The 20,143-nt window shown below is 40.7% G+C and overlaps 1 protein-coding gene across 1 annotated transcript in view; it reads right to left on the bottom strand.

The window, feature by feature from the left end:
* MINDY2 (MINDY lysine 48 deubiquitinase 2) overlaps positions 1–8,251 on the bottom strand; it is a 109,038-nt gene extending 100,787 nt beyond the window's left edge. The window contains exon 1 of the mRNA XM_004452875.5: positions 5,813–8,251. Coding sequence (XP_004452932.2) covers positions 5,813–6,655 — 843 coding nt within the window. The 5' untranslated portion in view covers positions 6,656–8,251. The remainder of the gene's footprint in view (positions 1–5,812) is intronic.
* Between the last annotated feature and the right edge of the window lie 11,892 nt (positions 8,252–20,143).

Below are 20,143 nucleotides of genomic sequence, written 5' to 3'. Positions count from 1 at the left end.
ACTGTCTACCTGGCTTACCATTATCTTGAACTTGGACTTCAGCTTACCACATATCCTGTGTAAGAGCTCAGGTTGTGGATTAGGTGATAATCTTACCTTAGACAAGTTATTTAAACTTTAAGTGCCTAAATTTTCCACATATTAAAAAGAAGAACAATATCTACATAAGGATTTCATGACGTGGTTGAGAAAATTAAAAGAGATAATGGAGGGAAATAGATGTGGCTCAAGTGGTCGAGCGCCCACCTCCCACATGGGAGGTCCTGGTTTGGTTCCAGTGCTTCCTGAAAAAACAAAAACAAGCAAAACAAATGGAAAAACCAATTCAGGGAAGCCGATGTGGCTCAGTGGTTGAGCACTGGCTTCCTACAAACAAGAAGTCCAGCGTTCAATCCCAAGCCCCAAGTACCTCAAAAAAAAAAAAAAAAAAAAAAAAAAAGATAAATGTGAAATACTTAGCACAGTATCTGAATATAAAATTAAGTACTTACTATTATTATTCAAAATCCTACTGTTGCTGGTTCCACCTGTGCCCAAATGACCCTCACTCTAGGGCTCAACATAGATAAGGTTGGAGGAGGATGGGGAGATTTTCCACTGATGTATTACTCATGACAAGAAGAGGGGAGAAAATGAAAACACTTACCACTGCTTAGAGGGCAAACACCCACTGGCAGTATTCATATCATCATCCACCTCCACATCTATTTCCTGTCCACTTATTTTATCTCACAAATCCAGAGATACTACACCAATCCATATTCTTAGGAGGGACTAGAAACAAAAGCCTCAGAAATGTTACTCAAATCTTTTGTATAAACAAAACCCCACCATTATGTTAAATTTTTAATCTCTTCTTACAGGATCTATATTTTAAAAAACAGCGTGGGTGGAAGCTAGGATGGAGCCTTTGACCATCTGTATCACCCTTTTTATAAGCAATAAACGTACTTGAAAATCCTCAAGAATTTTGTACTTACTTTAGAAAAAGGAGAATATGACAAAAATCTGTGTGATTACAATATTTCCACTAGTCAGGGAAAAAAGCAAAACCTAGGCAGAAGCGAGATGAGGTGTCTGTGGAAAGGGTATGAAAAACGAAAAGTGTTAAAGAAGAGAGAGAGGGCAGCAGATGTGGCTCAAGTGATAGGGCTTCCGCCTACCATATGGAAGGACCCAGGTTTGATCCCTGGGGCCTCCTGGTGAAAAATAAGAGAAAGCGTGCCCACGCAGCAAGCCAGTGCCCACGTGGTGAGCCAAAAGCCCATGTAGTGTGCCAGTGCCCGCACAAGTGAGTCATGCAGCAAGATGATGATGCAACAAGAGAGAGACCAAGGGGAGAATCAAGGTGAACCACAGCAGAAGCCAGGAACTGTGGTGGTGCAGCTGACAGGGAACCTCTCTCCACATCAGAGGTTCCCAGGATCAAATCCTGGTGAATCCTAGAGGAGAAAAAATGAGAAGAGAAGACAAAAAGGGAAATAGAGAAGACCACACAGTGAATGGACGCACACAGCAACAACAGTAGGGCAGGGGGAGGGGAGGGGAAGGGGGAATAAGTAAATAAATAAATCTTTTTTTTAATAAAGGTCCACTAGAGATTTGTTAGTGATCTTTAAAAAAAGAGAGAGAACTAGAGAAAAAACTCACTGCTGTCAAGAGGCCCACTCTTTCTGACTTCAATTGCAATTGTTAATGAGCCAGAGGATGATTTGTTCATTTATTTGCGATATGAACTTTAAATGTTCTGTTAACAAACTTTTGCTCATTTTTCTATTAGCTTATTCATCTTTCTCATTCTAATTTATAAGGGATCTTATAAATTCAGAAATTAGCCCTTAAACATATACTTTGGCAAAGATTTCCCTGGAAATCAAAGTGTGTGCTTTGATTTACTTTATTTTTGTTTGGTTTGGTTTGGTTTGGGGGGGTACTCTTTTTGTTCTTTTTTTTTTTTAACCTGAAGCTTTTTTATTTTTTACAGAATTGAATGTATCAATCCTTATTTGGCAGTTTCTAGATTTGATGTCTGGAGAAACCACTTTCATGTAAAAAATTTTGCTTTCAGGACCCTGCCATACTTCCTCTTGATCAGCTTGGAGCAGATGATGTTCTCAGCTCCCTCTAAGCAAAGAAAGAAGAGAATGAGGAAAGAATTCCCCACTCAAATTCCTAGGCATAATCTCCATTGAAATTAGAACTTCTTTAAAATGCAATGTACTTTGCTTTTTTTTTTTTAATGCTGCTATTCTTTAGTCTCTCCTTTTTCCTTTTTTAATTATTTTTTTAAGATGCCATTTTTATTTTTTCTCCCCACTCTGCTGTTTTTGCTGTCTATGTCCATTCACTGCGTGATCTTCTATATCTATTTCTCATTTTGTCTTCTCTGTTTTTCTCCTCTAGGATTCACAAGGATTCAATTCTGGGGACCTCTGATGTGGAGAGAGGTTCCCTGTCAATTGTGCCACCTCAGTTCCTGGTCTCTCCTGTGCTTCACCTTGACTCTCCCCTTGTTTCTCTTTTGTTGTGTCATCATCTTACTGCATGACTCACTTGCACAGGCACTGGCTCACTGCGCAGGCATTCATGCAGGCACTGGCTTGTCACGCAGGCATGTTTTCTCTTTTTCTTTTTTATCAGGAGGCCTCAGGGATCAAACCCAGGTCCTCCCATATGGTAGGCAGAAGCCCCATCACTTGAGCCACATCCGCTTCCCTGTACTTTTCTTATAAAATCCATCCCTTGGTACTTTACAACTTCTCTACTTTGTTAACTACTGATGAGTTTAATACTTATTACTGATTAATTCAATAGTTATTTGACCAAAATAGAGAATGTGAGGCCTTAATTTCTATCTACCTCTCCATCTTAACATCTGTAAAATGTATCTGTATCTTTCTTGTCCTATTCCTTCCATTACTTCAGAAAATGAGATTGTTTTCCTTCCCTCTGACATATACTTTACCATCTTTACCCTGAAGATTCCCAAATTATCTTGACTTTTCAGCAATCTTGTCCACACACTCATCCTTTTAGGGATCATCTTTCTTATTCTACTAGCTCATTGATGCTGTTGCATTTGTTTTCTCCTCTTTCTTTTTTTTTTTCAAGGAAGTACTGGGGATTGAACCCGGGACCTCCTATGTGGGAAGCAGGTGCTCAATCACGGAGCCACATCTGCTCCCCAGTGAGAGTTATTGTTTTCATTTGCTTGGTTTTAGGAGGTACCAGGGATGGAGCACCAGACCTCATGTGTGGGAAGCTGGTGCTCAATCACTGCAGCTACATCTGCTCCTGATTCTGTTGCATTTATGATTATTAATACTTTCTCTCTCTCTCTCTCTCCCTGACTACTACCATGACTTCCCCCTATATCTACTTCTCATTGTACACTGCAAATTGCACCTGTGCAGTTTTCTTTTTTCTTATCTCACCGTTAACTCTTAACATTTCTCCCAGGCGTAATTCTTATTCCTCTATTTTCACTAGTCCTCATTATTTCATAACCGGGGAATGAAGCAGGGGAGGGAGTGGAAAAATAAAGAATAGAGAAAATGTTTATGCTGGCAATGTGTAGTTCCTCACATGTACTAGAAGAGAAAAAAATTTGTGAATAACTGACCACCATTTTCTATTGAGAATTCATTTATCCTCATAGCTACCATTCTTACATCTATGCAACAATCCCCCAATTCAATTATTCTGCCTAGAGGCAGAATGAGGGCTGAGAACCAGAGAATTACAAATAATCTCCAAATTCATTAGCATATCTGTTCATTCACAGTCTGAGCCAACCTATTATTTTAATTTTCTGCAATTTTAACCTCTGCTCTGTTACACTTGAACCAAGGTTGGGGTCAGCACACAGAACAAATTCTTTTCTGCTTCAGCATTATTCAGCATTATTTCCTCTGCTCTATTTCCTCTTCCTGAAAGGCCTTCTCTTACTCATTCTTCAGACCCAGTTCACTGCTTACCTCTTCTATGAAACTTTCCCTTGACACATTCCATCTCCAATTACCCTTTTCTCTGTAACAGTATAGCACATTTTATGCCCTCTAGAGCTTCCCGCATTTCAATGTAACTATTGTTTACATGTCTGCCCCACCCCCCACTACAGAGTGAGCTACATTTTACTCATTTTCTGCATCTTACTAATTTTTGTACTACACTACCTCACATATAGTAGGAAACCAAACATATGATCATTCATTTGCATCTATGTCTTTCAGAGAGTCAACTGAATGCTCATCTATCCCCAAATACTCCAAACCACAGTTCCTGCTCCTTCCTCTGAACTTTTACAATACTATACAGACACTATGAAGATAGAAATAAAGGAAACTGTGATTCCTCCCTACAAAAAGACAGTGGACACTGGCCCACCAGATCAAGTCCTAGCGTGGCATTCAAGGACCTCCAAAGGTGACAGACACTAAGTCACCTTTCAATCTTATATTCTATTATTCTCCAGTATGAACTTTCTACTCCTGTAAACGAATAAATGTACACAATATCCATTCTATTTTCATTCCTGTTCTTTATACTCTTCCCTCCCCCAGAAATTCCATTTCCCTGATATTCCAAATTTTACTCTCTTGGTTCAAGATCCACAAATTCCATGAAGCTCTCCGGCACTATCCCACACCAAAGAAAAACTGCCCCATTTTGGATATTTAATACATTTTCAATCTGTTACATATAATCTAGTATTTATATAGTACATTGTCTTGTTCTTTAATAGTTTCAGATAAGTCAATACTTCAACTCCAAATAGCTTTACAACTCTTCAAAACCTATGTGTCATTATCTACCTGGTACATAAGGTTATAAATAATTCTTCTCTCTTTTGTATCAGCCCTTGCTAATAATAGGAAGATAAAGGCCTGTAGTAAAAACTATTCTCTTTACTTGACTTTCTTTCTAACTGGTCTGAATAACCTAGGTTATATTTTTCTGGTGAACATTTTAGTATAAGGAAAATTATCAATTCGAAGAGAATATGTGCTGCAAGATGCATATTCTCAGCACCCTAAAACTGCGAGCATAAATAAAACACTTCATTTACAGTTAATGACTGTGCCCTCAATATACATTAGAAGGGCCATTGCCTTTTTTTTTTGCTCCTTTACCCTGGATATATCTTTTCTTCTTTTAATTGTTAAAATTTTAGCTCCTTAATACATTATGAATCATGGTGACTGGTAATAACATCAAACCATTCAAGAAGCCCCAAAGAAATAAGGCAAGTAAACAATCCTGCATAAAATGAAAACATAATCTCTGACAACCAAGAAGTTATTGTAGTGGGTTTAAGGCCAATGCTTTTCTTTAAATGCAATTTGTCTTAAGGGTCGCATCTCTGCTAACACCATTCCTTTAAGTATCCACACCCAAAGCTGATCGGTTGGTAAATAGACCAAAAATAACCTTCAAAACTTGCCATATCATGGATTGATGGTAACTCTTGGAGACCACTTTCCCCACTGTTCGGCATATGTGATAACTTAAGTCAGTAAGAAGTAACAGAAAAATATCGTTAAAAAAGAATCACGGATGCTCTAAGTCCAAGACCTTTGTAAGTGTATCAATCAAGAGAAGGTTGAATTTACCGTAGAGACCTAAAGGGGCAATTTTTTCTGATATGTATCTGGGAATATTCTTTCAACAAGGGAGTCCCAGAATGAATTTCATACAAGATGAAAAGGGTGAATGAGGAAAGAAAGGCGGACACCATCAACTAACATGAGGCAACTCCCTCACCCCGTTTTCTCCCTCCCCAAAAGCTGTAGGAAGTAGCTACAAAATGTACCTTCCATGACAGAAGCAAAACATTGAGGATGGCCAGCAAAGGGCAGGGTCCATTCTCATTCTGGGTGATGATGGGTGTATTCTCTTCCTTCCATTGGATCCACTTGATGTGATAGACAGACTGTCCCGGGAAGCGCTCCTTGGAAGCCGCCAGCACCTGAGCGTCCTCATCCTCTTCCTCCTCCTCCTTGCACAGAGGGACAGCCCCGGACAACAACGCCTCGCCCGCCGCCTCCTCGGGGACCCTGTTCTCGACTCCCTCTTCACTATTGAACTCGGAGCTACTGGGGAAAGAATGCAGGTTAGAGAACGACTCCAGGGAGTCCAGGCTCGGAGATTCCCCAGGAGGGCTGGGGTCGCTGCAGCTGCTGCTGAGACCGCCGGCGCTGCAGGGCTCCTTGGAGCCGGCGGCAGCTAACTCTGACGGGCAGGGGCCGGCGGGATCCGAAGGCGCTCCCGCGTCCCCGGCCGGACCTAACCCATAGCCCGCTCTGGCCTCAGCTGTCTCCGTGGAGGTGGTCACCTTGCGCTGCCCTCTCAGAGGAGCCTTCGCGACCGCAAGATTCTCCAAATCGCCTTCCTGCAACTCCAAGCCCGGGAAGGAGCCGTGGGGTTCGGGATCCTGAACACAGCCCGCAGGAGAAGTCGAGTCCGGGAGGCTCCTCCCGGCGGCCGCCGCCCCCTGCCCGTTCCCGGCGCTGCTCCTCGCCGCCCATATCCCAGGACCATCCCCAGCGGCGAGCCTGGCGTCCTGTGGCCCTTCCAGCGAAGAACCCGTCCCTGGCGCTGTCCCGGGCGCCGCCCCGTATTCCAGCGGCTGCAGGCTCTCGGGGCAGCTCTCCATACCCGGCCGCCAGCCCCTCGCTCTATCGAGACCACGGCCAGTTCTCCTCAGCCACCGTTGCGGACGCCATGACAGATGCACTGGCAGCTACCGCGCCTTTGCGCGGCCTCGCCCAGGCACGTCGCTGGGAAGGGTCCCGGGAGCGCGCGCGCGCCACCGCGCCCTCCGCCAGCTCTGGGCGTGGGCCTTCCTGTGACTACGCGCCGCCGGACGAAAAGCGAACCCACGGCTTACGCGCCCCACCCCTCCCGCGCGCACACCCGAGCTCGCGCTCGGAAGGCGGGGCGCGGCAGACGTGATCAAGAGGGCGCGCCTCCGCGGCCTGAGCTCCAGTAGAAAAACATCCTCTACGCTGTGGCCGGAAGTTGAACTGGGGGTGAGGGTGGGGGGGCAACTCCACAGCGCGCGGCTTCTTTAAAGGCGCGGCGAGCGACTGGCAGCCCGCAGTTTAGCTGTGCCTTTTCGGGGCTGCCTTGGGTGTGGCCCGTTCTAGGACTGGGGTGGGTGGTGTGGCTGTAGCGTTAGGAAAAGAGCCACATCCCTGAAGAGCTCAAGAGATTTGTTTCCCCAGCTTGTAGAATGGAAAATTGAGGGTATTTCTTAAGAGATGCAGATTTTAAAGGCTGACATTTGCTTGAGATCTCTGGATTATCGCACTGCCCAAATTCTAGTCTCCTTCAGCTTTGAGAAGCGCTGTGTTTCCCACCAGCTACTGGTGAACCTTTCGCCCTTAAGTGAGGCGTTAGTGCGGTTGTGGATATTGGCCTGCGCAGCAAAAGCAAGTGGGTAAAAGTGGGCCAAAAATAATAAATTAACTTGTGCTTGAATTAGCCAAGTCTTTGCGGTTTTGTTAACTTGGCCTCACTTTGCATGGACCGTGAAGTGCCTGTTCCCAAAAAAAGTAACGTTTTTTTTCTATTTATAATTAACTCCGCTTAAGGCCGTGCAATTTTCAGGGGACCGACAGAGCAGGCTGAAAGTTTTGTTGGTGGCAAATAAGTGATGTGAGTCCTCTGACCTGTTAGAGAAAAAGACTTTTTACTTTTCACTTTGTTTTTTTCTTTCAACATTTTCTAGGCCCTGGGACTTTGAAAACTAACAAGATAGATCTTCCTTGGTAGTCAAACATATATATGTAAATACTTGCTATGAAATAGAATGTGATGATTATATATTTATTGCTTAGAAAAGGTAGACAAAATAGCACAATAATGTCTCATTCTCATTGAACTCATTTGTTCAGTTATTCATTGAACACATTTGAGTACCAAGAACTTAATGGATCCTATGTTTGACACAGGGGATGCAGTGGTGAATAAGAGAAAGCTTATATCTTCATGGGACTTACTGTCTAGTGTTTTGTTTTTTACCTTTTCCCTATATTTTTAGTAGTTGCTTGGGAAGTACTTTTTCCTGAGAATGAAGAAGATGGAGCCCCTCCCCTTTTTAAATTGATAACAATAAAATGTTTATCCAACACTTTGTAAATGGGAAAATTAGAAAAGATAATGGAAAGCTTCTTCAGAATGTTGCAATTAGATGTTCTGTGTGTTTTAACTCTCCATGTCAATCCATAAATAATAAATCCTGTTTTTCAAATTATAATGTTGCCTGAAAAAGAATTGCAGATGTTAACAGATTAAGATATATGTGGCTGGATTAAGCACTTTAGAATATGTAAGGCCATTAAGTACAAATGAGATTACTATAGATTTCAGGAAACTCTTTAGCATGGTGCCGTGAATGTAAAATGAGATCAGGAAAGATGTGTTACATAAATGAAGTGAATGAATCAAGTGAACCACAAACTGAGCCCCAAATCACGAAACCGGCTTCTCAAATACTGGCCCTTCACCATTTTTCAAAAACCCTGCTTGGATAAATCTGAACATATTCTGGTAGTTTTATTGGCATGTTTTAAATGATCACATGCATAATTTATAACAGAAAGGGAGTAAATTTTTCTTTTCATGTATTGCCTACAATGTATGCAGTTATTTCTCTAAGGGAGATCAAGAGTGGCATTAAGGGGAAAATGTCAGAAGACAATACTTCAGTGCCTTATCTCCATATTTTTGAACAACATGATTGTACTCTGATATAATCTTCACCTAAAAGTTGTAACTATGTATTACTATTATTTTAAGATTTATTTTTATTTATTTCTCTCCCTTCTCCCCCCCCCCCCCCCCCTCCCCGTTGGCTCTCTGTGTCCATTCGCTTTGTGTTCTTCTGCATCTGCTTGTGTTATCAGGCCGCACTGGGAAACTGCGCCTCTTTTTTGTTGCATCATCTTGCCACGTCAGCTCATATATGCGTCGCCACTCCTGGCAGGCTGCGCTGTTTTCATGCGGGGTGGCTCTCCTTGCGCGGCGTTCCCGTGGAACGGCGCTCCTTGTGCGCGACAGCACTGTGCGTGGGCCAGTTCACCACACAGGTCAGGAGGCCCTGGTTGTAGAACCCTGGACCCTTTGTATGGTAGATGGACGCTCTGTCAGTTGAGCCACGTCCACTTCCCTTAGCTATGTATTGATTTATTCCTGTGAAGGTTGAGATTTAGCTCTCCTCTCTTACATAGCCTCGCCCTGAATTCCCAGTTACTTCCCAATTTTTTCAACATTTTTGATGATTAAAATACTCTTTAAAGCATCAGTGTTATGTAAATATTTTTCACTGCTAAATCATATTTTACTGATTACATTTACATTCCTGTTAGACTTATTGTTTTTCCTAGATTTAATAATTGCCTCCTCATTTTATTTGTTCTTTTAATTCTTTACCTACCAGTAACTCACCCATATTCTTAACAGTATGGTCAACCATATCAAGTTATCTGTCATGTCCATTTTACTTAGGATACTTCCCTTTTCTTGCTCTGAGTTGATGCTTTACAATGCTACTACACAAATGTTATGCTGGGATTTTTTTTGTTTTTGTTTTTATTTTTTATTTTTTGAAGATACATAGATCACAAAAAAAAGGTACATTAAAAAAAAATAAGAGGATCCCATATACCCCACACCCCACCAGCCTCCTCCCACATCAACAACTTCTTTCATCATTGTGGCACATTTGTTGCATTTGGTGAATACATTTTGGAGCACTGCTGCACCGCATGGATTATAGTTTACGTTGTAGTTTACACTCCCCCAGTACTTTCAGTGGGTTATGGCAGGATATATAATGTCCAGCATCTGTCCCTGCAATATCATTTAGGACATCTCCAAGTCCTGAAAATGCTCCCACATCACATCCCTTCTTCCCTCTCCCTGCCCTCAGCAACTACAGTGGTCACTTTTTCCACATTAATGCTACAGTTTCTTCCATTATTAGTCACAATAGTTCTATATAGTAGAATACCAGTAAGTCTGCTCTAATCCATATTTTATTCCTCTATCCTGTGGACCCTGAAATGGTGATGTCCACTCCATCTCTATATGGAGAGGGGCCTTAGATCCCACATGGTTGATGGATGTGATTCTCCTACTTGCAGTTGTAGGCACTCTCAGTTCCCTGGTGTGGTGATTGACTATCTTCACCTCCCTGTTAGCTGACCTGGGTAAGTCCAATGAACTGGAGAGTAGGAGTTCATCCTGGGATTTTTGCTTTGCTGTTTTCTTAGGAATTGCTTCCTCTTCTCTTATTGTTGATTCCTTCATTTCTTGGCTCTCTTGTCTTCCTCTTTCTTTGATTTGCTAGATTATATTCTTAATTATCTTCCTGAGAAAGAGTACACAGAAAGAAAATTTGTAGACCTTGTATGTCTGAAAATTCTACCTTTACATTTTATAGTTTGACTGATATAATATTTAAGGTTGGAGATAACTTTTCTTCATTTTGAAGTCATTAATCTTCAGCTTCCAATTGGTTATAGAGTAATCTGATACTATAATGATTCCAGAACTTTGTATGTATAACCTACTTCTTCTCTCTGAAATTTATTGGATCTTCTCTTTATTCTTGATGCTCAGACATTTTATTATTTCATGTAACTTTGTATGGTTCTTGCTTTATTCATTTGGCTGTGTACTTGGAGATCACATTCAATGTGGAAACTCATGTCTTTCAGTTCTTGGAAATTTTATTTTTTTTTATTTCTTTGATAATCCTTATATTTTCTCTAATTTTGCACTCTTTTTTTGTTCTACTCTCTAGGAGATTTCCTCTACTTTATCTTTCAATTATTTTATTGTATTATATTATTTATAAGTGTTTATATTATATTTTAATTGCTATTGCATTTTTATTACATATTTGATTTCAAATGCTCTCTCTAGTTCCTTTACTTTTTAATGGCACTCTATCACTCATCTTTTTAAATATTTATAATTTTAATGTATCCTTTACATATGTCAAAGGATATCTGAACCATATGCCTTAGAAAATTATACCTAGTCAGCATATATATAGTTGTTGATAGTACTGGAGAGCGAGATATGGGGAGATACAAGTGTAAAATACTGATCTTACTCTTTGGGAGAGTAAAATCTATTTTAAGAAGTGAAATGATCACTGAGAACATGTCAGTTAATAATATTAAATGAGTGGTACCAGTAATAAACGTCATAAAAGTTCAGAGGACGAAAAATTTGTTTAGTGTGAGATAATTAAGGTGGAATTAAGCTATATTCTCCTAATTAGTTCACAGGCTAACTTTTACCTCTGGCTTAAGAAATTCAAAAATACGTCCCTCTCAAAATGCTTATTCTTTTTTAAAATTTTGTTTTTCCTAGTTGGATCATAACTTTTTTTAGTCTATCATGAACAAAACTTGGTGCCAACTTTGGCTTTTACCATAATTTGCTGATTATTTTCTTATATATCACATTTTGATGATTTACACCCTTTTCCTTTCTCCGTTCCCTCTGTGACCACCGCAATTGAGTCTCCACCACTTTACTAGTATAGTGTAGCTACATTCTAATTATTTCCCAGCCTATGGCATTCTTTTCCTCAGATTATCCTTTGTAAACCCTTAAGAGATATAGTTCAGACATCTTGCTTTCATTATGTTGATGGTTCTACTAGAAAAAAGAAAGATGGTTCTTTATTGTTAGCTACATCAAAATTAGATCTGAGCAAATTACACAAGTATGGGGCATACCTTCACTCCTCTTCTTCCAGTGTTCTAGTTAAGGTATGTGATGAAAATCTGAGTTAAAATCATTATTATGTAACTCAAAATTGCCCTGGCTCTGGCCTGCAATTGCTTATGCAGAAACGCCAGGCTCCTGCAAAGTACATTGCCTATTCAATTATTTCTGAGAGCCCCCATGAGGAGTCCCACACCTGCTCAGAAACAAATCCAAAGCTATGATATTCTACCAGGTGCTGCTTTTATTCCATGCTGCTTCACCAGATGCCAGTCTGTCCTGCCTAGTGATGTTAAAGATAAATGATGATGAATGAGGGAAATGACCCCCTTTAGGCCTAATATGCTACAGTATTAGGGGTTTCCTTCTCTAAATTTTACTTATGTAGTTCTTTTTAAAACTGGAACCCCAAATATGGGTCCAACTAGACTGTACCAGGAATGAAGTCAAGGAATACATTTCATCACCTTAAATTCAGAATCCCTAGTCCCCTGGTTTTGTGCCAATGGTTAAGATTTTGTAATTGGACGAAGTAGATATCTCTTAACTCTAGCATATTTGCTCTGAAAGTGTGGTCTTTGGATTAGAAGCATTAACATCACTTGGGAATTTGTTAGAAATAAAACTTCCCAGGGGAACAGATGTAGCTCAAGTGTTGAGCACCTGCTTCCCATATGCATAACTCCTAAAACCAAAACAGACAAATGAAAAAAACAACTCATTAGGGAGCAGGTTTAGCTCAGTAGTAAAGCACCTGTTTCCCATATTCAAGGTCCTGGGTTCAACAACCAGTATCTCTTTAAAAAAAAATTCCCACAGACCTACAGAATCAGGAATTCTGTGAGTAAAGCCCAGCAATCTGTGTTTCAACAAGTCCTCCAGGTGATTTTAATGCACAATAAAGTTTCAGAACTACTACTCTAGCATTGGGGGAAGTCTCTCTCCTAAATGGTAAATAGCTTTCTATTTCTACAAGTATGTCCAGACATGGCTAAGTGGGAGACAGTAAAAGGTGTCTAAATTCAACTTACATTGCCAATGATTTTTTTTTAAAGATTTATTTATTTCTCTGCACCGCCCCCCCCCCCCCATTCTTTGCACTCACTGTCTGCTTTCTGTGTCCATTTGCTGTGTGTGTTCTTTTGTATCTGCTTGTCTTTTCTTTAGGTGGCACTGGGAACTAATCCTGGGACCTTCTGGAGGGGGAGAGAGGTGCTGGCGCCCAATCTCTTGAGCCACCTCACCTCTCTGGTCTGCTGTGTTTCTTATTGTCTCTCCTCTTTGTCTCTTTTTGTTGTGTCATCTTGCTGTGCCAGTTTTCCCTGCAAGCCAGCACTTTGATGGGCCAGCACTCCTGCTTGAGTCAGCATGCCACACTGGCCAGCACTCGTGTGGGCCAGCTCTCTGCTCAGACCAGCTTGTCTTCACCAGGAGGCCTGGGAAGCAAACCCTGGACCTCCTATATGGTAGACAGGACCCCAACTGCTTGAGCCACATCCACTTCCCAGCAATGATACTTTGGAGTGCTCTTCCAGAACTCCCCAGTGTCCCAAAGTTAGCCTTTTGTTAATTTTTGTCTACACTTTCCCTGGGTGGAAATATATATATTTACTATATATATAATTTAACTACCATTATATATATATATATATATATATATAATATATATATATATATATATATATAATGTAATATCTATATTAAACAAACTTGCAAACATACACACACATGTATTATCAACTTTCTGTAGATATTTCCACAAATTGTATTTCCAGATGTACCTTTTCTCTCAACTGTCACTCCTATAGATTCCCAAGTCAGAGTTCTGGTCTTCCCCTCCATACCTATATAAAGATTGAATATACTTATTTCACCTGTGTATTTGCTGTTTCCATGAATGTGTTCCACCTTCAAAGTCATTACTGAGACTATATTTGTAGTCATATGAGATTATAGATCTCACAATTTTTTTTGTTCTTATTTTTCTGATGTTTTTCCACATTAATGTCAGTCTCTCAGTCACCCAGTTTTAAAGTATTGAAGTAATTTTGTTTTATTTCCTTCACAGTCAAGTCCCATTTTAAACAAGTTTGTATTTTAAAACTTAAAATATTTAATGTAAATTATTTTTTCTTAATACACAAACAAAGCATTCATTTTAGAAAAGTTAGAAAACGTGGGTAAGTATAAAGAAGAAAATAGGGAAGCAGATTTGGCCCAATGGATAGGGCATCTGCCTACCACATGGGAGGTCTAAGGTTCAAACCCAGGGCCTCCTGACCAATGTGGTGAGCTGGCCCACGCCCAGTGCTGCTGTGCCCAAGGACTGCCGTGCTACACACGGATGTCCCCGGCTTAGGGGAGCCCCACGCACAAGGAGTGTGCCCTGTAAGGAGAGCCGCCCAGCACGAAAAAAATGCAGCCTGCCCAGGAATGGTGCCCCACACACAGAGAGATGGCGCAGCAAGATGACACAACAAAAACAGACACAGATTCTGGGTGCCACTGACAAGAATGCAAGCAGAAGCAGAAGAATACACAGCGAATGGACAGAGAGAGCAGACAACTTGGCGGTGGGGGCAGGGAAGAGGAGAGAAATAAATAAAATAAATCTTTAATAAAATAAAATAAAACAAAATACAGGGAGTGGATGTAGCTCAAGCATTTGGGCGCCCACCTTCCACATGGGAGGTCCTTGGTTTGGTTCCAGATGCCTTTTTTTTTTTTTAAGAATTATTTATTCATATTTATTTCTACACCCCTCATTGTTTTGTGCTCACTCTCTGCTCTCTGTGTCCATTCACTGTGTGTTCTCCTGTGTCTGCTTGTCTTCTCTTTAGGCAGCACTGGGAACCAATCCTGGGACCTTCTGGAGTGGGAGAGGGGCATTCAGTCTTTTGAGCCACCTCAGCTCCCTGGTCTTCTGTGTCTCTTATTGTCTCTCCTCTGTGTCTTTTTTTGTTGTGTTATCTTGCTGAACCAGCTGTCTGTGCAGGCCAGCACTCCTGCACAGGCCAGCACTCCTGCATGGACCTGCACTCTGCGTGCGCCAGCTCTCTGTTCAGGCCAGGTTGCCTTTACCATGAGGCCCTGGGAATCGAAGCCTGGACCTCCTATATGGTAGACAAGAACCCAATTGCTTGAGCCACATCTGCTTCCCTGAACTTTGTATTTAAATATTTCTGCATTCAGGATTTTAAATTGTTTTGAACATCTATCCTTTTATTTTCCTTCAAGAGCTGTTATTACATTAATGGTACCTGTTACAATTAAGAGCATCTTAGAATCAAGGAAATATATCCTTTTCTATGTTGCTTTATATATGTTGTTATGATAGCCAAGATAACATGATATTTTACTTTCACTAGTGTCCCTTATGTTTATTTAGAACAGTGGTTGTCATACTTTAATGTTATTAAAAATCGTGTGGGAAACCTGTTGAAATACACACTTTTGGGTTCCATTCACAGGGATTCAAAAAAATTGGAGAAAATCTCAGGAATCTGTAATTTTGACAAGTATGCTAAGTGCCCCTGCTGTGGGTATTCCACTCAACTATATGAGAAACACTGATCTAGAGGAATAGCATATAAAATCTACTTAGCCTTACTGAAAAGTGAAGTGTAATTGGAATTGTTAACATGTATATAATATGAATTGTGACCTATTTGGCTTGTGATTGCAATAATGAACCTCTGTAGTTACTTATTGAATATATGCAGTGTGGTGCTTTGGGGCACAGAAGAGAATATTAAGCATGTCACATGGAGGCAGCGTAATGTAGCAGAAAGAGTGATGAATAGAGACCCCAAGACCTGGGATCAGAACCTGGTCCTGCCATTGGCTAATTTTATAAGCCTGAGCAGGTGGATTTATTTAACTTCAGTTTCCATCTTTTGTACAAGAAAAAAATGCAAGGGAAACATATTAGCCTGATCAATTTTGTAGCGTGGTTTTGTGAAATTTATAGCAAAGAATTTCTAAATTATAAAGAACTATCCAAACATATTATTGACACCACCCTCAAATTGGTTATAATCTAGTTAGGAAGACAAAACATAAGCATCTACAAGTGAAATAAAAATATGACATGTGGGAAGTGGATGTGGCTCAAGCGATTGGGCTCCTGTCTACCATATGGGAGGTCCAGGATTCAGTTCTCAGGGCCTCCTGGTGAGGCAAGCTGGCCCACATGACAAGCTAGCTGGCATGGAGAGCTGGCCCATGTGGAGTGCTGGCATGCATGGCGAGGTAGCCCGAGCAGAGAGTTGGCATAGCAAGATGATGCAACAAAAAGAGACAGTGGAGAGACATTAAGAGACACAGCAGACCAGGGAGCTGAGGTGGTGCAAGAGATTGAGCACCTATCTCTCAATCCGGAAGGTTCCCAGTGCTGCCTAAAGAGAACACAAGCAGACACAGAGAATGCATAGTGAATGGACATAGAAAGTAGACAACGAGAAGGGATGGGAGAAATAAATAAATAAATCTTTAAAAAAATATATGACATGTGTAGGTGGTACATAAGGGCTATGAAGTGTTCCCCAGAAAGATGAAAATTAAGCTAATCAAATCAGTACAATGAATCAGATTAGCTATTTGTAATAGCTCCCTTGGGAGACAGGATTCTTTCCAGGTATAAAAGAAACAAAAATTAAAAAGACCTGGAAATCAAAATCGAAGTCTGAATAAGGACAAAAAAGGTTGTGACCTAATCAATGATATTATTCCTGAAGAAACCATATAATAATAGAAAGGGAGATAGTGGTCTGCTTGGAGTCTAGACATGATCCCCAAGAGTAAGCGTTTGTTGTGGTGTGCTTTGATCATCATCCAGGGTGGAAGGCCCCAGAATAGGTGATGACTTGGTACCTATCTGGTCTCCTGTTAGAGTCAATATTATCTATTAATAGGTATTATCTTTATGATAGATTATATTAATTGTTTATTGTCAGATAGTAAGTTGGGTGAATTAGCCAATAAGATCATGCAGTTAATATCTACATCTAACCTTTGCTTACTAAACTCCTTTCTGATTACTATTTGGCTTCTCAAGTATTGAAGGCAACAAAAAAGAAAGCATTGACTTGCTCACATGAATATACAGCCTGTATAATAATAAGATGGGGGAGGGAAGAGGGGAATGGGGAATTATTGCTTTAATGGACACAGAGTTTCTGTTTGAGTTAATGGAAAAATGTTGGTAATGGGAGCACAATATTGTGAATAATACCACTGAATTGTAAATTCAAAAGTGATTTATATAGGAAATTTTATGTTGTAAATATGTTACCACAATAAAAATTAAAACAAAAAAATAATAAGATGACATTTTGATTAAGACATAAATCTCTTCCCCCCCCCCCAACCCTGTTGTCTGTTCTCTGTGTCTATTTGCTGCATCTTGTTTCTTTGTCCGCTTCTGTTGTCGTCAGCGGCATGGGAAGTATGGGTGGCACCATTCCTGGGCAGGCTGCACTTTCTTTCGCGCTGGGCGGCTCTCCTTACCGGGTGCACTTCTTGCGCGTGGGGCTCCCCTACGTGGGGACACCCCTGTGTGGCAGGGCACTCCTTGCGCGCATCAGCACTGCGCATGGCCAGCTCCACACGGGTCAAGGAGGCCCGGGGTTTGAACCGCGGACCTCCCATGTGGTAGATGGACGCCCTAACCACTGGGCCAAGTCCGTTTCCCAAGACATAAATCTCTTGAGTGTTTGATTCCCACGAATTAGTCCTTGTGGTCTGATCAACTGAGGTTGCACTGAGAAAAATCAAGCTTCTGGACCTTCAAAGCTGAGAAGCAGGTTCTGGACCATGGAACTAATAATAAGGGCAGATTCACCTAGTAATTCAAAAGACTACAAGATTTGCAGTCAAACTTGGGCTAAAATCCTGGTTCTCCTCAATTTACTTATCTGCTAAATGGGGATATGTCTGCTTCATAGCATTATTGTGAAGAGCAAATAGGATCATGGATGTTAAATGCTTATCAAGGTGCCTGGCAGTAAGTCAGGTACACTGTTTTGGTAGTTTGGAAATCCCCATAGTAGTAAGGACAGAATAAACATTTCTTTTTTTTTTTCTTTAAATGAAACTTTCTATTTTTTTTTTAAGATTTATTTTTTATTTATTTCTCTCCCCTTCCCCCCATTGTCTGCTCTCTGTGTCCATTCGCTGTGTGTTCTTCTGTGTCCCCATGCATTCTTGTTATGCAGCACCAGGAAACTGTGTTGCTTTTTTTTGTTGCATCATCTTCAGCTCTCCGTGTATGCGGTGCTGCTTCTGGGTGGGCTGCACTTTTTTCACACAAGACAGCTCTCCGTGTGAGGTGCACTCCTTGCACGTGGGGCATCCCTATGTGGGGGACACCCCTGTGTGGCATAGCATTCCTTGCATGTGGCAGCCCTGTGCGTGGGCCAGCTCACTGCACAGGTCAGGAAGCCATGGGTATCGAACCCTGGATCCTCCATATGGTAGACGGATGGTCTATCAGGTGAGCTACAACTGGATCCCTAAACATTTCTTGAATGGATAAACAATAAACTATTATTGTCATACTGTAAGGTTTTCTGTGTGTCTTCTGCTTTGCCTCAAAACCTCTTTATATTTCTTTGCTTTAATATCAAAAGCAATAATATGAGAATTTTCATAAAGTAACATACGATTGATTGCAGACAAAGGATATGGTTTGGATTAAAATGATTGAGATTACTGCAGCCAGAGGGGTCTAGGAAAAAACTTCAAGGATTTGGTACTTGTTCTAGTTCTTAAAATATGGGTCAAAATTCTGACAGGTATAATACAGGCAGGATGATTAGACAAACCCTTTCCAAAGAGGGCAGCCTCTATTCCAGTTCTAGCCAACTGATGGTATCCAAGAATGTAGGTCTGCTTAGTCTTTCAGTTTTCATGGAAAACCTAGAATCTGGATTTAAAAGCTAATGCTCCCCATTGTTGAATATCAAGGAATAATTAAACAAAAAAAAAAAAATTTTTTTTTAAATTTGTAAGTCAAACCAAACATGCCCCTAAGCCTAAATTTGTTTATGAGCTGGCAGGTTGTAACCTGTGCTTTAGAAGATATGTGAACAAATGTAAGATATGGACTATAGTTAGTAGTAATATATTGATGCTGCTCTTGTTTAATTTGTAACCAATGTATCACAACAATGCAAAGTGTGTTGGAGGGGTGATGTATGGGACCCTTGTATAATGCTATGCATATTTATTTTGTAAGTTCACAACTTTAACTATATACTTATTGTTTATATATGTTCATGTGTGAATGATATACTTCAATAAAAAATATTTTAAAAAATGATATGTGATACTGTGTAAGCAGGGAGGAAACAGAGTAGACAAAAGGCATGGAGGGGGGAAAGTTTAAGATACTTTTGGGGTTACCAGGTATACAACAATTTGGAACACTTTGAATGTTATATTAAAAAGCAGGGTTTTGGGGAGCAGATGTGGCTCAAACAGTTGAACACCTGCTTCCCACATGGGAAGTCTGGAGTTCAGTTTCTGGTGCCTCCTAAAAACAATAAAAAACAAATAACAAGCAAACAAAGGGAAAAACTCAGGGAAGCTGATGTGGCTCAGTGGTTGAGTGCTGGCTTCCTGCATACAAGATCCTGGGTTCAATCCCTGGCTCTGGTACCACAAAACAAAACAAAACAAAACAAAACAAAACAAAACAAAACAAAACACTGAATTAGTGAAACAGAGCTTTTTCTAGTACTGAGATTCCATATATTTCTAACAACTGTGATTCATCCCCGTCCCTAAGATTTTGGGAAGATATTAAATAAATGCAATACAGTTTGATAAATTTATATTTGAAGTAAGTGCAAAAATTTATGTGGTAGGTATTACATTTTGTCTAATAAGGAAGTTTAGTGAAGATTTTACAGAGGAGGTGAAGACTGAGCTATATCTTTAGCAATACCTATTCCTTTCAATTTTAAAGGGAATCTACACTTATTAAAGTCTTTTTTTCTTCCCCTTTCCCTCCTCACCATGCAGGCATTCAGCTCACTATGCAGGCACTCTGCTCACCATGTGGGCACTTGGCTCGCCATGCATGCACTGCTGTGTGGCGCAGGCCCGCTTTCTCTTCTTCTTTCTCCCCAGGAGGCTGCAGGGATTGAACTTGGCTCCTCCCATATGGTAGGGGGAGGCCTTATCACTTGAGTCACATCTGCTTCCCTAAATGCCTTTTATTTATTTATTTTTAAAAAATTATTTTATTTATTTCTCTCCCCTTGCCCCTGTTGTCTGCTCTCTCTGTCCACTTGCTGTGTGTTCTTCTTTGCCTGCTTGCATTATCAGGTGGCACTGGGAAACTGTGTCTCTTTTTTGTTGTGTCATCTTGCTGTGTCAGCTCTCTGTGTGT

The sequence above is a fragment of the Dasypus novemcinctus genome, chromosome 3 (genome assembly GCF_030445035.2).
Source record: "Dasypus novemcinctus isolate mDasNov1 chromosome 3, mDasNov1.1.hap2, whole genome shotgun sequence".
Classification (NCBI taxonomy): Eukaryota; Metazoa; Chordata; class Mammalia; order Cingulata; family Dasypodidae; genus Dasypus; species Dasypus novemcinctus.
Note: the sequence above shows the minus strand (reverse complement) of the source record. Positions and strands in the feature narration are given on the sequence as shown.